The 21,700-nt window shown below is 41.1% G+C and overlaps 2 protein-coding genes across 4 annotated transcripts; both read left to right on the top strand.

The window, feature by feature from the left end:
- Positions 1-1,242: 1,242 nt before the first annotated feature.
- Positions 1,243-4,550, top strand: LOC117754952. The gene is made up of 3 exons (XM_034574317.1): positions 1,243-1,535; positions 2,637-4,010; positions 4,498-4,550. The coding sequence occupies exons 2-3, from the start codon at positions 2,885-2,887 to the stop codon at positions 4,548-4,550; spliced, it is 1,179 nt and encodes a 392-aa protein (XP_034430208.1). The 5' UTR covers positions 1,243-1,535; positions 2,637-2,884.
- A 130-nt stretch (positions 4,551-4,680) lies between these two features.
- Positions 4,681-9,458, top strand: LOC117755221. Of its 3 annotated transcripts, none has more exons than XM_034574814.1 (5): positions 4,681-5,564; positions 5,682-6,721; positions 6,968-7,123; positions 7,334-7,426; positions 7,677-9,458. In XM_034574814.1, exons 2-5 carry the CDS (start codon positions 5,693-5,695, stop codon positions 7,989-7,991), a joined length of 1,593 nt encoding a protein of 530 aa, XP_034430705.1. In that variant the 5' UTR covers positions 4,681-5,564; positions 5,682-5,692; the 3' UTR covers positions 7,992-9,458. The 3 variants fall into 3 exon arrangements, with proteins under 3 accessions (XP_034430705.1, XP_034430706.1, XP_034430704.1); XM_034574815.1 differs by lacking the exon at positions 4,681-5,564 and having other exon boundaries at positions 5,571-6,721; positions 7,677-7,703; positions 8,424-8,466; XM_034574813.1 differs by lacking the exon at positions 4,681-5,564 and having other exon boundaries at positions 5,571-6,721.
- The last annotated feature ends 12,242 nt before the right edge of the window (positions 9,459-21,700 follow it).

The raw sequence follows: 21,700 nt of genomic DNA, 5'->3' as shown, positions 1-21,700 counted from the left end.
TCAGATTCATAGCTTTGCATTATGCAGATGTTGTTTTGTCATTACTGACGTTTACAGCTTTTCCTCTGTTTAGGCTTTTTATAATCCAGATTTTGTTCAAACAGACACAGACATTCAAACACTCCCCAATTCCAAATTACTATTGGGGTTTAATTACTGTATCTTAAAAAAAAAAAAGATTTTGAAACAAATTGGAGCCCAGTAAACATGCCACATGTACATTCCACAGCTTATAGTGACCAAAGAGACCTGCAGCAGGGGGTTTGGGTAAAGTTCTTCCAGGTCTGGAAGCTGCACACTGATGATCCTCTGATCCGTTTTAATGATGCTTTGGAGGGGCTTCTTGTTCTCTGCGGTACAACCAGTAGAAATTAACCAGTAGCTGTTGTGGGAGCTTTTTCAGGCACCTCAGGAAGTGACGTCTCTGGGAGCCTTTTTTAGTCACTGCAGTTGTGTTGCTGGACCACGTCAGATCCTGGCTGATGTGGACTCAGGTATTAAAAGCTCTGAACTGCCTCCAGTATCAGTTCTTTTGTTTGTTCAGGTTAAGAATGAGGTTGTTGTTGTCACTAGCCGCATCAGGGATGTTAGGATTCCGCCAGGTTTCCCTGCAATAAGAGGCCCAGCTATTCATCCGATGCGAGGAAATCCTGTAGACTATGGGCTGGGTGTTAGCGACCAACAAGCCAAGTAGTGGTAGCCTGTTCGGTGAGCTCTTTGCCCAGCATGGATGCTGGCTCGCTTGCCTCGCTGGGGTAATACAGGCAAAACTAAAATCATGATAAATGCAACTTCATTCAAATGTCAGTAGGCTCCATCCTAGCATCTCCAAGAAAAGTACATGGTAATAATTGTCCCAAGTCCATTTATCAAAGGGAATCAGAATCAATCAATCATTCTAGCTCAAAGACATGCAGGCATTAGCCTTGTCCAATGTGAGCAGGCAGGGTTGTGCACTTCTGAGCCGAGGCTAGTTGGCTGCATAGAGGTGCTAAATGTCCCACCTACACAGTAGTGAGGACGTGCTAAACTGGATAGTTCATAGCTCCCATAAGGTTTGGCCTGGGGGACTGAAATGTTACACAGGAATATGTTGCCATAGGAACCATGTATGAGCTGGTGCAGCTTGGGATATGGTTTAGTCCTAAAGAACCACATTTTGAGAAACTAGAAGATTTTTACCCTCTTAGTTGATTCGTTGTCCAGATTGCAGATGCTAAAAAGGTGAAAATTACCTACACTCAAAAAATGGATATTGGCTGCCTGTCCAATTTACTTGAATGCAAAGTGTATTTTGTATGATATAATTTCATGTTTGCAAGATGAACGTGATAACATTGCGTTGGATTTGCGAAATATTCAACAACTTCGCTTTAATAAGATTCAATCACGTTGATATGAACTGATATGTGCGAGTTTCTGCGCAAGAAGCACGGCAATCTTCGCGAGAACACACCTCGATGAGACATCGCGAGAAGAAAAAATACCGGAAGTCAGGTACGTTACCGGTGGTTTTCGTCAGGCGCATGGAAAAGGTAAGGGAAAATCATTTTCCATCCAATCATATGCGAGCGAAATATTGTTCAGAAATCTTATCAGCTGTTAGTCTATTAATTTTCCACAGTATTAGAACGCAGCAGTTTATTTGTTACTCGGTGTTAGCGGGTTTTTAATCAAACTTAGAAAGTCGTCCGTCACACATGGCGAGTTAACACGGTGCTTTGTGTTGCTAGTTGTGCTTCTATAGCTTTAAAAATAGATACTCAAATACTTTTATACAAGCATTGAACTGAAGAATAACGTTAAATCGTGTGAGAAGGGAACAAAAGAAATGTGATAAATCAGCGGCTACAGCAGAGAAGACGCGGCGTGTCTGAACACCGGTACAGGTGAGCAGAGCTCCATTACGGCTACACTCGGCTTACTTTATCACGAAGGAACATTTGCTGGCAGAAATAGAGTAACGTTAGCGCATTGGGACAGTGTGACTAGTTAACGAGTTGATATAAATACGAGTTGAGCATGGCGCTGCACGTGACTCATTCATGCAAACACGTGAAATGGGACGTCCACAAACGCTGCGTTAGCTAGCAACATTGTGTTCTATATACTGGAATTGGTCTACATCTGTATAATGTCACGTTTTTCCCGTTTTTATCTTCCCAGCCTCTATGATCCATTAGCAAACAAAATTTACTAATGCATCTGAACACGTTTAACCAGAGAATATGACACTGAAATGTTGTCAGCAAAACTAAACATCAGCTCTTCTCTTTTTCTTCTCTGTTTTAATGGTGAATCAGATGGATCATTGTTGCCAGCTCCTGCTGTGTTATTCAACCTGCTGATAGAATTAAAATAACTATACAGGAACAGTTACTTGCCTTGTAAAATAAAATGTCTATGTAGTATGTTTAAGTATTTCTATTTTCTTCTGCTTTGCATTAGCCTTTCTGTCTCTCTCTTCCTCCCTTCGTCTGTTTCCATTTCTCCCTATCTCCTCCTTACACTCACCCTTTTCTACCTCTGCATCTAGCTCTCGCCTGTGTGTGTGTGTTTGTGCGCGTGTGGATGTTTTTCTAATTATTTAATGATAACTTCATGTTAACTGATCAATCTCTCTAAATTTATTACAGAAATTTGTGAATGCCAAAGTCTGCTGTGACTGCTGTCCGACCACAAGAGCGTCCTATCCGACTGCACCCGTGTCTGTTGCAGGTAAAGGGGGCCATCATAAAGTTTCTTTATATAAGTATATCTACCAAATTCTAACCCTGTTTTTTTTTGTTAGCTAGAGCAGCAGAAACCTTTGTCCATTTGTAGGTCATTTAGACTGCAGGTCCATCGTAAAAAATTTGATGTGGTTTTTTTTTGGGTGGGGCAAATGTGGAATTGTAAGCTGTGTAGCAAATCTATATCTTCTAGATATGACCTACTGAAACATCTTAGACTACAGCACCGTCAAAGGCAGCGCTACCCATGCCCACACACAAACTGCCCATGTACTTTTAAGACATGGAATGCTATGCATATTCATTTAAGTAGAGTCCATCCTAAACAAAATTCCCAGGAGCTGCTGGAACTGTCAACATTCAGATGTACGTTATGCACTTGCAGAAGTCTATCTACTGAAAAGGATTATTTCATACACATTGGCACTCATTTGAAGAGTAATGAAACTGTTACTTGTATGTTTATGGGTTGCAGTTTTAAAACAAATGTATATGGAACCTTTCACTCTCACAAAAACAGAAAGCACAACCCACATACCTTGAAAAATTTCAAGCCAGGTGTAGTTACAACCAATCCAGTTTCCTCTGATAGTCCAGAGGAAGATGCATATCATCTAGATTACTCTGCAGTTGAAGCAGACCCTGTATGTGCAAGTAGTGATGTGGATTTAAACAAGAACTTGCCTGAAGTAATTGAGCAAAATTTTGCTGCAGCATTGCTCAAGTTGGAGCATTTTGCACATGTGCCAGGCAGAAAACTGGATGAGTTTTTAGAGGAATTGCATTACTTGTCAAGTTCAGCAACATTGCCTCTCTCCATTAACGTTCTTGAGACTGTATTTCAGAAACATAGTACCACAACTGATATAGATGTGTTAACTGAAGTAGCCACTGCTCTGTGCACATCTAACCCCTTGCTCAAAGCCATAGGGAAAGATGGTCCACTGAGCACATCTTATCTTCGCAACCAATATTATAAAAAACACTTTAAGGTTGTAGAGCCCATTGAGTACATACTTGATGCCAAGGAAAAACGAAGTTTTCAATATGTGCCTGTACTGAAGTCTTTGCAGCAGCTCTTTGATCGAAGCGATGTTGTGGACAGGGTAGTTGAAAACCACAAAGCACAGCAGACTAATAGGCAGCATACTGAGCAGCAAACTTACAAATCTTCTCAGGATGGTTCTCACTTCCAGGAGAACAGTTTTCCGTCCGGGGATGAGTTGAGAATTTTGATAACTTTATATATAGATGACTTTGAGATCTGCAATCCCCTGGGTACTTCACGCAGGAAACATAAGCTTTGTGGAATCTACTGGACCTTGAGTAATTTGCCTCCAGGTTCACATTCATCACTTTCCTCAATTTACTTGGCAGTCCTGTGTAAATCTGATGATGTGAAAAAGCATGGTTTTGACAGTGTCTTACACCTTCTGCTTCGAGATATGAAAACTCTGGAAGAAGAGGGAGTTTTCATTCCATTGCTCGTAAAATGTCTTAAAGGAACGATTCAGGTTGTTGCAGCAGATAACCTGGGTGCTCACAGTTTAGCTGGTTTCAACGAGAGCTTTTCTGGTGGGTATATCTGTCGATTTTGCACAGGAACAAGAAAAGACATCCAAACAAAAGATGTAAAGTCGGGTGCATTTAGTCTCCGAACAAAGGAACTCCATGACTCTCATGTGAAATCAGCTCTGGAGAACGGTGCAAGTTGTTTTGGAGTGAAAAACCATTGTGTTATCACCAAAACTCTTTCCCACTTCAGTGTTCACACAGGTTATCCCCCAGATCTTATGCATGATGTTTTCGAGGGCATAGTGCCGGTAGAGCTTGCACGGTGCTTGGCATTGCTGATATCAAAAAGATATTTCAGTCTTGAAACCCTCAACCAGTCCATCTTGCATTTCCCTTACAAGTGGGGAGACAAGACCAACAAGGCACATGTGATCCCACAGATGTTTTCAACAAGGAAAACAATTGGTGGGAATGCTCATGAAAACTGGGCTCTGTTGCGACTACTCCCATTCATAGTTGGTCATCTGGTGCCTGAGGGTGAAATGGTGTGGCAAATACTGTTGGACTTGAAAGACATTGTAGAGCTTGTCGTTGTTCCAGCACACACAGATGAGTCCATTGCCTATCTTGAGGGCAAAATTTCAGAGCACAGACAAAAATACCAAGAACTGTTCCCTGACCTGCAGCTCCTTCCAAAACATCATTATTTGGAGCACTATCCCCAGCTGATCAGGATGTTTGGTCCTCTTGTGGCACACTGGACCATGCGATTTGAGGCTAAGCACAGTTTTTTTAAGCAGGTTGCACGACACACCAATTGCTTTAAAAATGTGCCCCTCTCGCTCGCTGTTAAGCATCAGCTCATGATTTCACATCATTTGAGATCGTGTAGTTTTGAAAAAAATGCCCTAGAGGTAACAAATGTCTCAACCGTTTCTGTCGATGTTTTGAAACAAGAAGTAGTTCAGACTATTGAGCAGAAATTCCCTGGTACGACTGAAGTCCACCTTACTAAGTGTGTGTCAAGCAAAGGTGTAAATTTCAGAAATGGAATGATAGTTGCTCATGGGTCTTCAAGTGGCCTGCCTGATTTCGGAGAGATAGTTCAGATTTGTGTTGTGCAGGAGAAACTGTGTTTCATCATAAGAAGGCTTTTTGGATGGTACAGGGAACATTTCAGAGCCTTTGAGCTGAGTGCATGTCCAGCCAGAGAAACAGTTCTGATTGAGCTTGGTGAACTGGCTGATGACTACCCTTTGGCCGACTACTTTGTTGGACCTCTCAGAATGGTGACATTAAAAAGACATATCACATAAGGTATGTTAATCTTTATATAAAAAATGTCAAATGGCTTTGTTCTAGCATTGTTTTTTGAAGTTCTGACCAATTTTTGTTGAAACATTTTAGCCTAATCTTCTCTTTCCTCATTTGCAGACTTCGGTGAAATGGCTGATCTAGTGAAGCTCCGAATCATTCTGGGAGAAAATAATTCCCAGAGATTGATCCTTCCAGGCGGGATACCAGAGTCTATCAGTGACCTTGCACACCAAATAAAGCAGCAGTGTGGAGTAGAAGGGGACTTCAGACTTCAATTCATGGATTATGAGTTTGGGAATGAATTCACCAACTTGCTCTCAATGTCAGATGTCCAGGACAAAAGTACCATCAAGGTCATATTTAATTCCATTGCATCTGTCCAGCATGATGGCTCTCTGCCCCCTCCCTACCCAGCTGCTGCTGCCACCTTTCGATCTCCAGATGACTCGTCGTCCCTTTCTTCTGTTAGCTCACATGATGCAGATATACTGTCTTCACCGGAGTCCACTTCCTCAAGATCCTCTGGATGGCCCATTAGCTTCAATGTTCCCCGGTTCTCCTATGATGCTGAGCTGCAGCTGGAAAGGGCTAACACTGCTTTTAAAGAAACTGGAACTTTGTTAAGTCCTGATACCCAACTTAAATCAGCCATTCTTGATGGCTTAACTGAAACTATTGTCAAGTACAAAGTGTACCTCTCCGACCGTGAGTTTGAGGAGGTAGCTGAAGCTCTTGTATCAGCACATCCATGTTTGAAAGAGCCAGGCTCAGTCACTGGATTTGGCGGCTGGAAGACAAGCTTGAAATATAAACTTGGTAACTACCGAACAAAGCTCAGGCGGCTTGGCTGCCCAGAAGTCACAGTAAATGCCCTAACACACAAACCTGATGGCAAATGCAGTCCTGCCTATGGTGTGAAGAGGCCAAAAAAAGCAGAAGTGAATTACTGCCCTGCCTATCCGTCTGGTGAAACAGCCGAGACACAAGAAGGACTAAGAGTGGCCCTCCTCTCAGAAGTAAAGAAAAGAAACAATGAGGAGAATGTGATGAAAATGATGGACAAGACCTTTGCTTACAGGAGGCAAGAAGTAGTTCGGGAGGCACCAATGATAGCTGATTTCAAAACGAGGTGGCCGGCTCTCTTCCATGTGCATGAGGTAAGTAAATGACTGTGTGAAGGAACATCCCCTTTTACTTTTTACAGTGTGAGCTATATAGAGAGACCTATTGGCAGACTCTGGTTAGGATTCAATGGCTCTGACAGTGGAATTTGTATGGAGAAAACTAATATTGATAGACACATGTATTTTCAGTCTGACCTGCTAAATCAAACATGTACCAGTGAAATCAAAATAGCCAAACTTAATTTTGTGGGTTTTTTTTGTCTTTTTCTCAATTTGTAGGTGTGTGTGGAATTCAAGAGAATCACAACTATCCATTTAGAGTCAAGGTTCTTCTCTGAGCTGGATGCTCACTCTGCAGACCTAATCAAGGTGTTTGCCAAGAAAGGCGGAGTTCAAGGGAGACAGATCAGAAGCATCATGGTACCCATGACTGAGGTATGATAATGGAAAAGTGACTCATGTTATATACTCATATTTATAATAATTACTGCGTACACATCTACTCTAGCTTCTAAAGGCTTTTCATGTTGTGATGACCTGTGAATCTTGCATCAGGTGTGTGAAAACAACTATGCTGGTTGGTCAAGATGGTTTTCCTAATGTGTTTTTTCTTTTTTTCTCATTCTCTCTAATCTGCATACTTAGACTGACAGCATTGATGTCAAAAGAGAATGCATACTGAAAAGTCTTTGCGTCTACTTGAATGAAGATCCAGAGAAGCTGGTGAGAGAGTACCTGGTATGTTGATTTAACTTAATCTTCACTGGGGATGATCATGGTTAATTTTCCTTTGAATTCACATTGCCCTTAAAACCTTCAAAATATCAGCTCCAAAAACATTTGGAATGTATTTACTTTGATTATTTGTAGATAGTTGGTGAAAGCTGTTTTACATCAATAGTGTAAAAATGACACGTAAAATATGGAATATAATGCACATAAATGAAACATTATTTCTCTTATTAATACATTTTTGTCTTAATTACAGAGCGATGATGAAAGCAGTCTGGCGGCTATGGCAGAGACGGTCTTTGGAGTCTTTGTCATTCGACACCACGGTGCATGGCCCAGTGAGAATCCAGAGGATGTCGGAATTCTTCTGGAGGGTGTAAAGGTGTTGGATGAGTTGAGGTATGTGCCTTTTGCAGTGGCAATGTTGCTTGCGCTCGTGTATGCTCTAAACCTGAGCTACCCCAGAGAGCTAAAATACACCTTTGAAGCTCTCCAGAAGATCATTATGAAGCTAGATGGAAACAAACTTTCCGCAAAAGTGCAAGCTCTCAAAACATTGCTTTCCCGTTAATAACCACACAAGGTACATGACTGAGCTCATCCTCACCTTAGGAAAAACACCTTGTGATTGCTTTATATAGGTGACTGAAAATCTGTAAAAATCACGTTCAATCAAAACATAATTGAAGTTAAAATACTCAGACTGTAAGAAGGTTTTCAATGATTATCTAAAGTAAATTGTTTTTTCTTCGACAATGTTTTAGATTGCCCACTGTTGGCTTTTATGTCAAAATGTCCCTAACTGTGAAATGTTTTTTGTTTTTTTACCAAGGTAAAGTAACATTTTGTTGGCACTTTACAAATAAGTGAAGCAGTGTTTTGTTTATGTCTTGACACTGAGCAGGCTCTAGAATTCATTGAACCTCTGTTTCTGATGTAATTGTTCACTGTTAACATTCTAAATATGTTGAACTGATGTTTAAGTGGAATGTGAAATGTTTCAAGGGGAATGTGAGTCTAATGCTGGCCTCACACTGCAAGGTTCTTGTCAAATTTATGCCCTGGCCCCTCCCAACAATCGACAGAAAAATCTGGTCTGCGACATTGTCAGTCCTGATTGAGTGGGGTACAGATCAATCGTAAGCTTGATCGGCTCATATACGGTCAGGGGGTTCCCCGATCATTTTAAAACAATTTAGAAATTTGTTGAATCAGATCTTTCCAAAACTTTCCATCTCTGACCATTCCCTCGGCCACGATAATTCTAATGGAATCCTGTAATATGTGATGGCTACTAGACTGCCCCATTTCTTAACAGCACTTTACTGTTCACTAAATCACTCTACTTTTGTAGATTTGCTTCTTTATTTTGTTAATACCAAGATCCATTCTGTTTGGACTTGCAATGTGCTGTTTTTTCAATTTCTCAAAAATGGGAAAGTATATTTTTTATATTTACAAGCACCTGAAAGTGTTAACATTCTTTCCTTTTGCACTTTGAATAATAAGGGAAGCAATGTGTTGATATTAAGAGAAAATATTTTATTTATGTTGTTTACAAGCACCTGAAAGTGTTGAAGTTTGTGTTTTTGAAGAAATACAATTTGATTGCCTCATCCACAGTTTGTCTTTTCTTGTTTCCAGCCTTTTAAACATTTAATTTTGTTTTGTTACTGTTCACATTGTTTGCACTTAAAAGCTATGGTTTGAATTGATTTAATTAAATCATGGAAAGTATTTCCATGTGATTTAATGGCTTTCTTTTGGCACTAAGCAATTCTGTTGGGCCAACTTAATTTTTTTGGGATAGATTAACTCCATTTAATAGATTCAATTTTATTAATTTGAAATCAGTTGGATCAACTCTATTAAATTAAGTTAGACCTAATTCAACTAACTATTAAATCAAGTTGGATCTAATTCAACTAACTAAATTGAATCAACTGTAAGAAATGACACTAACCCAACCTAAGAACATTATGTTAGACCAACAGAATTGCTTAATACTGAAAGAAACCCATTTAATAATGTGGAAATACTTTCCATGATTTTTTAAAGTAAATTCAAAGAATCATTTTTTTGAGTGTATAAAGTAGGGATTGAAGATTCAAAAATACTTTTCCCACTTGCAGTCTGTCATGCCAGTGACGCTGCTCATTATTCAAATAGATAATTTGATTCATTATATCAAAAAAGAAATAATTTAGTCTTGTTTTTGTCATTTTGTACAGTTTTCATAATGTGAATTTCTATCCCCCCCAAAGGTGCAGTCCAGGTAAAGACTGACCCAATTCCAAATTCTTTTTGTCCACATGATGACAAACCTTGAAAGAGACTCACAATGTATTACATCCGCCCAGAAAGTACAGCATGTCATTTCCTTGAGAAAATGCTCCATTTACTTTGAAAATCACAAAATAATCTTCTAGTGAAACTTGGATTTGAAATGAATGGCATTGAAAAAAAGGAGAATGATGAAAATAAAGAGGTATTTGATAGCACGTGTTTCCTGACAGTGTCGGTTTTGCTCTGTTACGAGTTTTTCCTCCTTCTCAGCTCATACATCTGCTGGGGTTTACTTTCAGTTGCACATGCAACAGTGCACACATACAAGACACAACTTGGTAGGTCTGACACTGTGATGTGTGTACTGTGCTGCACATGGTGCCGCAAACTTGTACAGTCAAATATTTGCACAGTAAATGAGCTGAGGGTTTTCAGACATTGAGATAACAATTGCATTGTTAAATCAATATGATGAAAGTCTGTCACACATATCCGTGTGTGCTGTTGTCTGTTTCCAACCCAAAACTAAAAGTTACATTTACAGTGATGTTAAAAGACAAATCTAAAATCTAAAATTGGAGTCACGGAGGTGGCGAGAAGGAGGGGACTGCCTTCAATTTTCACCTCCTGTTATCACATGTAGAGCTGCCTCTGAAGACTTCTGTTCCACTGGAAATAATGCAACCAGAGCCCGATTTCCCACGAGACATGTTCTGTATCTGAACCCTTATTGTAGTGACTTATTCTCCTGTCTCCAAATGTGAAAAGTGTAAATTGACATCATTTCTTTTTCTCTTTGTCTCCTTACTCAATATTAACAAGGTGGTGTCCTGATCCTCAAAGGATGATGGGGCGGAAGATTGATCTGTTCTACACAAACCTTAATTTTAAAACTTATTGGCACATAACATTATGATCCAGCTGAATCGCTCTACAACAGGGTAGCTTAGGGGCAGTCATTTCCTCCCTGCAAATTAACACCACTGGAGCGTACTGTATCTTGTCAGTGCTTTGCCCTTGGAGGCAGTGGATGCCCTTGACGACGAGTCTTCCTTTCAGACAGAACATTTTACTGGTGTAAGCTTTATGAATACCAACGGGGCTTTGACAATTTAGAGGTGCTTCACATTGAAATGGGCTGATGAGTTAATTTAATAGGGAGTGTTAATACGCAACTGTTTCCAGGAACAACCACCTATTGTAGAAGTGTCAGAGGCATCACATCTTCACTGTACTTGTCTCTGTAATGTGCATTTCACAGAAAAAAACATTAGAGTAAGGAAGGCATATAAAAGCACACTGGGTGCTGGACAGAAGTGATGCTCATTTACTTATTTATTTATGTCTCACAGGCCTGAAACTCACCTTCCTGGAATGGAAGACTCTCTTTTTATGAAAATCAAATAATAACATGAAATAAGAAAGTTTTTACATTAGTTATGGTGAAACACGTAACGTAGACTTAGACAGTAATGTGCTTGAAACTTCAAAATAGTTTATGGGTTATTATCTATGTGTTATAACACTGTTACACAGTTCTTCATTTTCATCTTGCATTCTCTGTTCTTATTGTGTGTAAAATATCTACATTTAACAAATGCAATTTGCTAAAAATGTTTTATGTCAATGCAAGACAGTGTGAGAAATAAGGGTTTGTATGAAGAGAAATATGTGAAGGAATCAAATGGAAGTGAAAGATATACAACTCCTCACTTTCCTGGTGACTCAGCGGAGGTTAGCAGAGCACAACTAGTTTCCCTCTGCTGCTTCTCCTCGCTCTACATACACATATACATCAGCACTGTGTAAATAGACCACTCTCATGTGTGCAGACACATAAACATGCCAAGTGCCTAATGGTCGTAGAAGTACTTGTTGGTATGGTTCACTGGGAGGCAGCTGGGAATCCCACATGGCTCATTATCCAAGTAATCCAGTCTTGAAGAATCTTACTACAGTGTCTCCTGATGAATGTTTGACTGTGATTCAAACAATACTCCCCCTCATGAAAATAACCCTCGACTCAACATATTCTTTTGCCAAGAAGTCAGTTAAGTTCAGTTATTGATTTGTTATTCGATTAAATGGGAGAGAAATACAAAAAAAAACCAGCTCAGTCTCCTGGCTTACTCCATTTCAGATTTGTGTGTTTGCCAATTCTTCACATATGTATCTGTGCATGAGATTTAATCCATCTGCTGATTTTCACATTGTACAATAATAATAATAATAATAATAATAAACAGCCTCTGCAATAAATCCTCCTTTTAAAATCTTTTTTTTTTAGTTTTGTTTGGACTGTACCAGAAACATGTTCATTGTATTCTATTCATTTTGTAGGTCTTGGTGGTGTAATTATATATTGTGTTATACAAAGGTTACATCACCATTAAAATTAAAGAATAAAAGTTCATATTTGAACATCTTTGCACACAAAGCAAGCTTTAAGATTCAGACGGCTACGATAACTGCTGCCCAACAAACTTCAGTCACATCTTTTACACGCTGATCATTAAATAATTATTAGATGATGCAAACTATTATATGACCGTACTTTAATGAACCCTGGGAATGTAATGTGGCTTCTGTTCTATATTCACATTTTGAGTCAGACTCAAATATAACAGTTCTTAGTTTAATATATAGTTAGTTACAGTTATTTTCCTCATGGACTATTGTCATAATATTGTCATTTGGTGATTAAAATGTGCCCTGGCTTGAAATTGCAATTTACTGACTGACGCCTTTTACATTGAATGAGGAAACAGGCAATGAAAGAAACTTTACATTAACTATTCATGTCACGTGCAGATTTTTCTTTATATCGTTCATGTTTCAGTTCATATTCCAGCTAAATGGGTTAAGATTCAAATCCAGACTCTTCATCCTACTGACCTGTGCTGGATAAAATGTAAAGTGGCGAATCAAATGCAATTACACAACATGAAAAACACGCACGATCATTCATGTGTTTCGCTTCCGTGCTTTAAGCATTTGAAAGGCCCTGTTCCCATATGGGGCCTGCTGTGAGATAAAATATGGCATTTATCCTGACGATTGCCAAATGTCCCTCTCAGCCACCATATGCCTTGGTTGTCATGGTTTCTGAATTAATTGCAGTAAGTTGTGTGTGTTCGTTGTGCAGCGTGGGGTGATGGCCGTATTAAGTTAGGTGTTAACACGGATGAATGTTCGCCTACTGAAGTGAAGTTGTAAATTAGCTGTGATTATGATTAATTAGATGTTAAAGGTTAAATTCAAATGTAATTAAAGGTTAAAGTCTGAAAGAAAATCATCTTCCTGGAAAGAGGTTCCTCTGACCTTTAACAGATGTTTGTTTCCTGGTTTAAAAGCCCACATAGTGTTTCTCCCACTGAATTTACAGTCAATCTTCATGTATCTTCAGTTTAGCCCGTGTATCTGTGCAGTGATCATCTTCCACACGTTTTAACACAATCATTACTGCGGCAGCATTGTTCTCATTTATCAACTTGTCCATCCAACACAAAACATGAACAGTAATCAGAGTAAAATGTGTCTACGAGGTGCAAACTGAGCTGTGACTGTGACCTGTTCTCTGTACAAACTCTAAAACCTCATCTGAACGCAGTGAGGCTGCAGCAGAGAAGACACGTCTGTCCCAGCGGTATCGTTGCCTGCAACACCGGGAACAGGCCCGTGGTTAATAAAGACGGTACTTCTTGTAAATAACAAACTCTTTTGAACCAGCAACTCTTTTTTTTTGCTGTTGAAACCAGAGTCTGTATATAAACATAGACCGAAATCTGAAGGTGAAACCAATTCAGAAGAGCCTGAAACCTGTTTTCTCTTGAACTTTAAAGAATTGCTGCGCCCTTGTCAACAGATTAGTGTCGACAAGAACGTCTTTACTGTCTGCAGCAGTGTGTGTGTGTGTGTGTGTGTGTGTGTGTGTGTGTCGCTCCCCACACAAACTGAGGATCACGTGTATTTAGTCAGATCCTAATAACTTCTGATTAATGTTTGTGTTTAGTGTTAATGTGTAGAGTGAGCGCAGGTCAGTGGGGGAGCGAGGACATGTCGGGGCAGTACAGCACGTTACAAGGATTCAGGACATATAATGTGCGTCTGCAGCGGCGGCAATACTTTTTGCAGCAGCGCAGCCGCTGTAGTGTCCTGGCTTTTAGTTGAGTACATAGCCGGCCTATAATTTGAGTAAATACTGTGGTTAGACCAGAAACCTCACACAGCAGAACTGTGGTGCAGCCACGCGCCGCTCATGCAGGCAGTGTGGCCTCGGGCGTCATAAGGCAAGACAAAACCAGAGCCTCACTGCAAATAAAAACTCTGAAAAATAATCGTTTTATATCAATTACTCTGTTTTCAAAATCATTGGAAGCCATAATCGTAACCGCAAATAAGTTAAATGAATCGCCCGGCCCTAACTCTTAATGCAATTTACTATACGTGGTTATTGCACCAACTAAATTAATGGTTTTGGTCTTTAAATGACACATATGCTGCTTTTTACTGTGTTTAAATGCACAACCTGCATTACTGTTCTAATGTATAAGTGTAAGATGTATTTGTGCTGCACTTTCCATCACTTGACATTTACTAGATCAAAAACTGAGATTTTCCCAGTGATGCTGTCACAGTGAAGTGGTTTTGTCAGAAATCTCCATAAAGCAGCACAGACTATTATATACTGGTGATGTGGAGCATGAGGGGATAATTAATCTAACTGATTCTATACGGCTGCTCATGTTACACAGTACATGTTGTGATTATGATTATTATAGTGACGTGTTATTAGCTGTGGAGAACATTGTAATATTGTATGCATCACTGCTCCCATTGATTGTCACTCTGAGTGCATTTCAGCCGAGAGAGAGAGAAACACACCTGAGGAACTCTTCCTGTTGTGAACTGATTAACGCACAATAACCTCGGTAAATATTTACAAATCAAACGTGTCCCATTCTGCCCTGCGGCGCTGATTTTGTCATTAAAACTTGAGGGAGGAGGAGACATGAGGATGAATCTGCTCACAGTAAATGTGTGTATACAGTATAGAAGTCAGGGTTATTGAGTAATATCTCTAACATGTCTTGCAAAACATAAAATTAAACAATTAAAACCTTCTCTGCAGCTCCGTTGACCCTGTGCTCACCATTGTCGTAATTGCGTTTAACTTGTTGTCATTGTTTCATCTTATCCGAACCACCATCTTATCTCTTATCTCTTATCTCGACCCGTCTGCTATCTGCACATTTAGGGCATCATTACCGATCGGCAGCTTCAGGCAGCACCGACAGTTCAGAGCCACGCAAAACTCAGATCGAGCCGCTGCCACCGAGTGAGGCTGCGCCAACACAGTTTGGACGATAATGTTGAAGGTTAGAAAGAAAAGAAAAAGGAGTGAATTCGAGGCAAAAGGGCAAAACTCATTAGCAGGTGTGATGAAAAGGTTTAGAGGAATCTCCATGCTCACCTATTCAACGCTTTCTTGTTCGTCTACAGAACCTTCTCCTCTAACGGAGGGAGGTCTTCATCGTGTCCTCCTCTCCACCTTTTCAGACACAAAAATTAAAAACTGGAGTGAATAGAAACATCTTGAAGTGAAGTCATTTAATTAAAGACTAATGGACGACGACAGATTGAGTTTTTCTCCATCAAGGAAACTATTGTGCTCAAAAACATCTGCGTCTCTAATTTTTCACTGAACAGTGTTAAGAGATGATGATGATGATGATGATGATGATGATGATGATGTATTAGTATGATGATTTGTTATTTACCATCTGGTTGTGATTGTGATTTTTAATTGTTCATTGTCGTTGTCCAGTTTTTAATATCAAACCATACACACTTTGTAATCAAGGCTCAGAGGAGTGCAGTTTGATAAGGAATAATAATAATAATAATAATATTATTGTAATATCCTTTTATTTGTAATTTCAACCACACACACACACACACAAACACCTACACACAATGCAAAATGATGTTCACACGCAAGGGAGCATTTTTATATTATGATATCTGGTCATTATTACATTTTAATTTATGACTCCATTTGTTTGACGGCTTTACGACGCCTCTACAGATTAAGACTTCGTGATCAAAAGAGATGAGCTTGTGAAACATAACGCGTCAGTACTGATTGAAAGATTCTACATGTGGTTCTTAAACATAAATGCATCAACGATAATACAGCATCATTTCAATAAAAGGGCTACTTTTGTGTAATATTGAACTTTTGTAATGCATGCGTGTTTTTTATTTATTAGGCCAATCTATAGCTTTTACTTGTGGGATTTATTTAATTTTTAAGTGTTGGGATCTGATTTGACTCACACACACACATGTTGGCATAGAGTCAAAATGGCCCCATAACCGCTGAGCCAAACACGTCCTGAATAAATACTGTAGCTACACCACAGAACAACCTGATGACTGAAAGAGAAAACAGTGGCTGTGTTATCCTGCACGTCAGGCCCTGTTTGTTTGGAACAATTGTGCGGCACAGTTCAATGCAGGTGACATAAATCACGTTTCTTGGCTGACGTGTCTGCAATTACCTCAAGTTGTTGTTGTTGTCCCTCACCACACATGATAAATCAAACCACACTGGAGTCCTACCAAACAAAAGCTGGCCTGTGTTGTCTCCTGGGTCGCTTTCAGCGCAGGAAGAAAGGCCCAGGTGAGCCTCCAGTCCCTTTATACAGTCCCTGCTCGGCCTCTGGGTCCTAGTGCTTTCTGCCTCTCTCTCTTTCTGCCTCTCTTTCTTTCTTGTGTAGTTTTTCTTTTAAGCCTTCAGTCATGGTCATGTGGGCAGGCTCACAGGAAGCTGCACAGTGAACAACCCAGAACAAGACATCTAAATTCACTGGGCTTTCAAATAAAAAAAAAAATGTTCACATTCACACCGACGGATCAGAAGAGATCAGAAACACCAACCAGAGTTTTACTGGTTCCTTTAAGCCCTCGGCTCCAGAGACGGTAACGTGCCTCAGGTTGAATGTGAGGAGTCATGGGCAGGAATCATAAAGACACCGTTCACACCTGGTAACAACATCCTGAACCGGGGACCTGATCCCAAGTGGACAGATCTGAGTTCATGACACTTGAATGTGTCCTGAGTGCATGAAGTGATCGGGGGTCACTTCCTCCCCCTGGAGATGCAAAATATACACGTACTTCATTTCTGTTCACAAACACCAACACACAGATGTGTCTGCTCTGGTGTTAACATCTGTCCTGAGTGATCTGATCACAAGTGGACCACATGTGAAGGACCGCCTACTCAGCTGACGTCCTCCGACCTGCTACAGTTTCACAATGAATCCACGCTTCTACGTCTGCAGCTTCTTCATCCATTCAGCCCGTCCTGAATCCGTCCGTCCGCTCGCTCTCTCTCTCTCTCTCTCTCTCTCGCACAGACACACACACGTTGTCATCGGACACATCTCTGTACTCAAACTGGGTGAAAGCGACATAATTTGGTCTTTGTGGACACAAATGACGTGCATGATCATTTTCATGTTGACTGGGGGAAGTGAGATCTCATTTTAATGTCAGGTGCGAACAGACGAATCAGCAGCTGTCCTCTTGTGATCGGATCTTTCAGGACGGATGTTAATTCCAGGTCTGAACAGGGCCTCTAACGTGTCTTCAATGCATCTCGGGTGTGTTCCCACCTGTGCTCAGAGCTGTCATCTGTCTGGACAGGGCCAGTTATCTTTGTATCCTCTCTGACAGGCCATGAAATGTAAACTGAACTTCCTGTGACTGTCACCAGTCATTCCTCTCGCAGCGGAGAGGGTCAGGAGCTCTTCCTCCTACGTGATCCGTGGGGCTCAAATAGCACAGAGACACCAGGAGGAAAAAAAGCAAACATATCATTTCCTCCACATCCGCCACAGCAGCAGGCCGGTGCCTCCTGCAGGCCGGCAGAGGACAGCCAGACTGACACCGAGTGAATTCAAACCGATGGCGTGATTATTGCCGCGGCGAGACAGGGCCCGGACTTGCCAATCGTGACCGAGGCAGTTTTGCCGTTTATTATCTGCCAGACACTTTGAATGCTCTCGTACTTAAGGCCACCTCACAAGGCTCCGTATCAGGCCGCAGACAGACAGACTGTAAGAGGCCAATTTGGCACTGAGGAATGGATGGAAGATAAAAGTGAGCCCAGAGCTACTTGGGGAATGTTAACATTTTTTTCCCCCCGTGCTCAGATGAATACAATTCCAGAGAGGAGTACACCCCCCACCCCCCACCCCCTGTTCACTTGGCACATACACATAGTATGGTTGTACATATCCATCACACGTAATGGTCCATGGAGGTGGTCAGTCTGTGACTAATAGGTCAGATGTGTCCACTCTGTTTACTCTCCCTGCAGCCGTGCATATCTGGCTGGATCAGAACAAATAAGATCTACCAGCACCTCTGTTCCACTCCACCTCTTTCATTTCCCCCTCACTATATATCGCTGCAGGTAGAGAGCAGTTGTTGTGCTACATATACATCCTCCCCCACCCCACCGATGCTTCCTCTCTCTAAATCCAGCACATCTGAGAGGAGGTCCACGGGGAGGAAGGGGATAAATAGAGAGGTGGAGACACTGGTGGCTATTTGAAAATGCATATTATGGTTGATGACTGCAGTGAAGAGCTTATTGGGGTTAAGTTAAACCTTTCACATCTCTCCTCTCTCTAGTCTTACTATAGATGTGAGACAGTCAGGTCAATCCCTGGCTCCTTTTAATTCCACCGGTGAGGGCTATGTAATGCACACCAATGTAAACTGTTGACTGCCATGTGTTTAAAGTTTGAAACACCCCTGACAATATTGTGGTACTTCCGTTGGACAGCGGATGTCTGTGACAAGATTCTGTTTGCTTTCCAATTAGTTTCTTTTATTACAAGAGTCGAACGTTTCTCCAAACAAAACACAAACAATGCAATGTTTTGTTGGTGTTTTAGGTCGAGGCGACATTTTGATTTACAGCTATCTACATGTGAATGCTGACAGATTAAAGGGACGATCGCCAAATGCATTTTGGTCAATGTGCTCCGCCTCTTTTGCTCTCGGACGATTTACCTGCGGGCGACTGAAACCTGCTCAAACGAGATTGTCGCCAGCCCCCAAATCCCCCTCGCTTCCTCAGGTTCTACATGTTCATCTGAATCGAGATTATGTGGGTACGGACTCTAGGTCTGTATTGGTGTTGCAACATATCATAGATACAGAAACAACTGCAACTACAATCACGCAAATAAAGTATTTTTCTAAGATGAATGCATTAAACCAGGTGACGGCACATATGTAAATGAAATTGGTGGGTTATGTTAGCTGTCATATTTATCTTGGATACTCTTCATCTCAGCATCGTTTCCTTTGTTCCTTTCCTTTAGCTCTTTAAAACGCAGACCGCAGTGTATTTTTTAGAAAAGTGTCCGATAATCAACACAGGTGTCAAAGTGTCAGAATTAAGTGGATGAAATGTGCAGCAGGCGCTCAGCAGGCGTTCTTTACTGCTGCTGTGATCAAGGGCTGTGAGCGGAATTGTTGCAGAGACATAAAAGCTGCCAAAGAGAGAGTGGACCCTCCCACAGATTTATTGTCCGTGCCCACTCAAAGAGCCGCTCTCACCACTGGGATTACAATTCAGACCCGTTTCCCCCCTTAATCCTGTCGTTACTCAGGGTTCTGCAAGGACAGAGAACAGCCTCCACGTCGGGCCGTCCCTGCTGCATGTAAATACCCTGACTCGTTGACCGACATTTTTAAAACAAAAGGTCCTTTGTGTTGTGAACAGCCTCCAGAAAGGAGATCAATGGGAGTGGGTAAGAAAAGCTTCTGAACGGATGTTTCTGGACAGAACAGATGTTTGAAAACATTCGGTAGTAAAACTAATTCATGAAACTCATCAGCTTTGCTTCGTTTGTAAGTTAGGAGGTCACAGAACGGAGAGGGTGCTGCTCCCTCAGAATAGATAGAAAACAGTGCGGGAACCTTTAGCAGAAGCAGAATCCTGCACAGCTCAAATGACACAGAGACCGACAGGGCTGGTAAAATGTTTGTGGACGTTAGGAGGGTCCGCAAACCCACTCGGATTACCCTGGTGCCTCTGATGGCCAGTCCAGGCATTGCATGGAGCTCATTGGAAACTAACCTTACACACCTGAGTGTTAGATGTCTAAACTAAATTAAACTGTCATTGCTTAACTAAGAAAACATTTTTTACATTCAATATCAGAGCATTACTCAAAATCAGCAGGGGCAGGTGGGTCGTTTCTGACTCACAGCTCTTTCATTCCTCGTCAATTTTCCCTTCACTTCCCCGTTTCCCCCGTTTCTCTTCAGTCGACAGGCAAAAGAAAACGTAACTATGTGTTCCTAGCTCCTCTGCTCCATTCAAGTGGGTCTCAGCTCAGCCGCTGCACACAACACACAACCCTCCACACACTTAACTGTGTGACCTGAGTGATTGACATCCCTCTCTCTCGCTTTTCTTTTTCAAAACGCAGCCAAAATTGGCAAACACGCTGTTGAAGAGTGACTTCAATGGGATTTGGATGGTGACAAAGGAGCTGCAAGGCTCGATAAAATAGATGCTAATCCAAATCTGCAGGTGGAGCAAATTAAGCTCTGCAGTTAGTGCATAAAAAGTCGTATACACTTTACTGCCTTTACTGCTGTTTGAGCCAGTCTGGCAGCGTGGATATAAAAACTACAAAGTTGGTTGATGGGCGCGTTGCTGTGCAGAAAAACTGCACGAACAGCGACTGGATGGATTTACATATTGTACATATATTCATGTCCCACAGAGGATGAATCCTGATCTTCATCATGGGGTCAAAATATACATTTTCCCAGTACTTTTACTTGCATTTATTTGTTTTTAACTTATCTTATTTCTTCTCATGCATATAGTGATGTCAGTCAGGTAAGATGTGTTTTTTTACTCCCTTGCTTATTATAAGTGGTAATCGGAGTTAGTGTCCCCAGCGTGTTGGGATGTTATCAGCTTTGTTAACTGATTCCAAGTTCACTCTCCATTCTTCCTCTCGTAGTTGCTGGTACAGTTTCTCTCCTGCTCGCCGCACACTGAGCAGTTAGCAGCCTTGGTGCAGGCCGGAGGATGAGTATGCAGGACCTGTTGTTTATAATGTGAATACGACTCCTGCTGTTATTGATTCTGTCCGAGAGATGAGCCCTCTGGGTTTTTCAAATGTTTATGCAGGAGAATGGTGATGCGTGCTAAGTGGAAAAGAGACAAAAAATCAATAGGCAAGGTGAAGGGAGGGGTGTGCCAGCAATCTCATAGTTCAGGACTTGTTTTTCAAATTTTGTTTTTTCTCTTCTTTTGATGCACGTTGGGGGTTGAGTGAGTGGGCCGGCAGCTGCTTCCTCATTTTCTTCCAATGTGCCGCAGAGTTTTATCGCCGCGGAGCCGGAACTCTTCATCATTTGAAGACTTTTGTGTGGAGAGAAGTTTTACTGTACATGAGCTTCTTTACAAGAGACTCAGCAGAACACGCCTCCTAATTTATGATGCATCTGCTGTATGAATCCTCACTTACACATCAGAGTACCAGTGTGAACACTTCACACCAGCAAAATACAAATCTGATGCAAAGTAATTCATGGATCTTGATGAAAAAACCCCCCCAAACATTCATATTTAAGGAACTGATATGTATGGGGACTGTTGGGTCTTGGTGGTGGTGGAGCGCGCTCAACTGAGGCAGAGATTGGTATTCAAATACAATTTAAACACATTTAAAAATGTTAATATATTAAAAATGTTATTACATTTCACACATGAAGATGAATGAAGGGAGTTACATTTTTTTGGTTGATTGCAAGATCGCAAAAATACCACAGCCACAAATACTGTAAATTGTGATTCAACACACTCGGACCAATACAAGAAGATTTCTTATCCTAAACCTCATTCTTCCCCATTTCCTGTCAGGAATTTGACACCAACTTCAAGTC

Source organism: Hippoglossus hippoglossus, chromosome 21, assembly GCF_009819705.1.
Source record: "Hippoglossus hippoglossus isolate fHipHip1 chromosome 21, fHipHip1.pri, whole genome shotgun sequence".
Taxonomy (NCBI): domain Eukaryota; kingdom Metazoa; phylum Chordata; class Actinopteri; order Pleuronectiformes; family Pleuronectidae; genus Hippoglossus; species Hippoglossus hippoglossus.
Note: the sequence above shows the minus strand (reverse complement) of the source record. Positions and strands in the feature narration are given on the sequence as shown.

What these genes read in the sequence shown, in the direction of transcription:
- LOC117754952 (XM_034574317.1), top strand. Translation starts at nt 2,885, where the DNA reads ATGTGGAATTGTAAGCTGTGTAGCAAATCTATATCTTCTAGATATGAC. An exon ending in TGAGATCTGCAATCCCCTGG is followed by an intron (nt 4,011 to 4,497) that starts GTACTTCACGCA and finishes TTCCCACTTCAG; the next exon opens with TGTTCACACAGGTTATCCCC.
- LOC117755221 (XM_034574814.1), top strand. Translation starts at nt 5,693, where the DNA reads ATGGCTGATCTAGTGAAGCTCCGAATCATTCTGGGAGAAAATAATTCC. An exon ending in TCATGGTACCCATGACTGAG is followed by an intron (nt 7,124 to 7,333) that starts GTATGATAATGG and finishes CTGCATACTTAG; the next exon opens with ACTGACAGCATTGATGTCAA. An exon ending in AGCTGGTGAGAGAGTACCTG is followed by an intron (nt 7,427 to 7,676) that starts GTATGTTGATTT and finishes TCTTAATTACAG; the next exon opens with AGCGATGATGAAAGCAGTCT.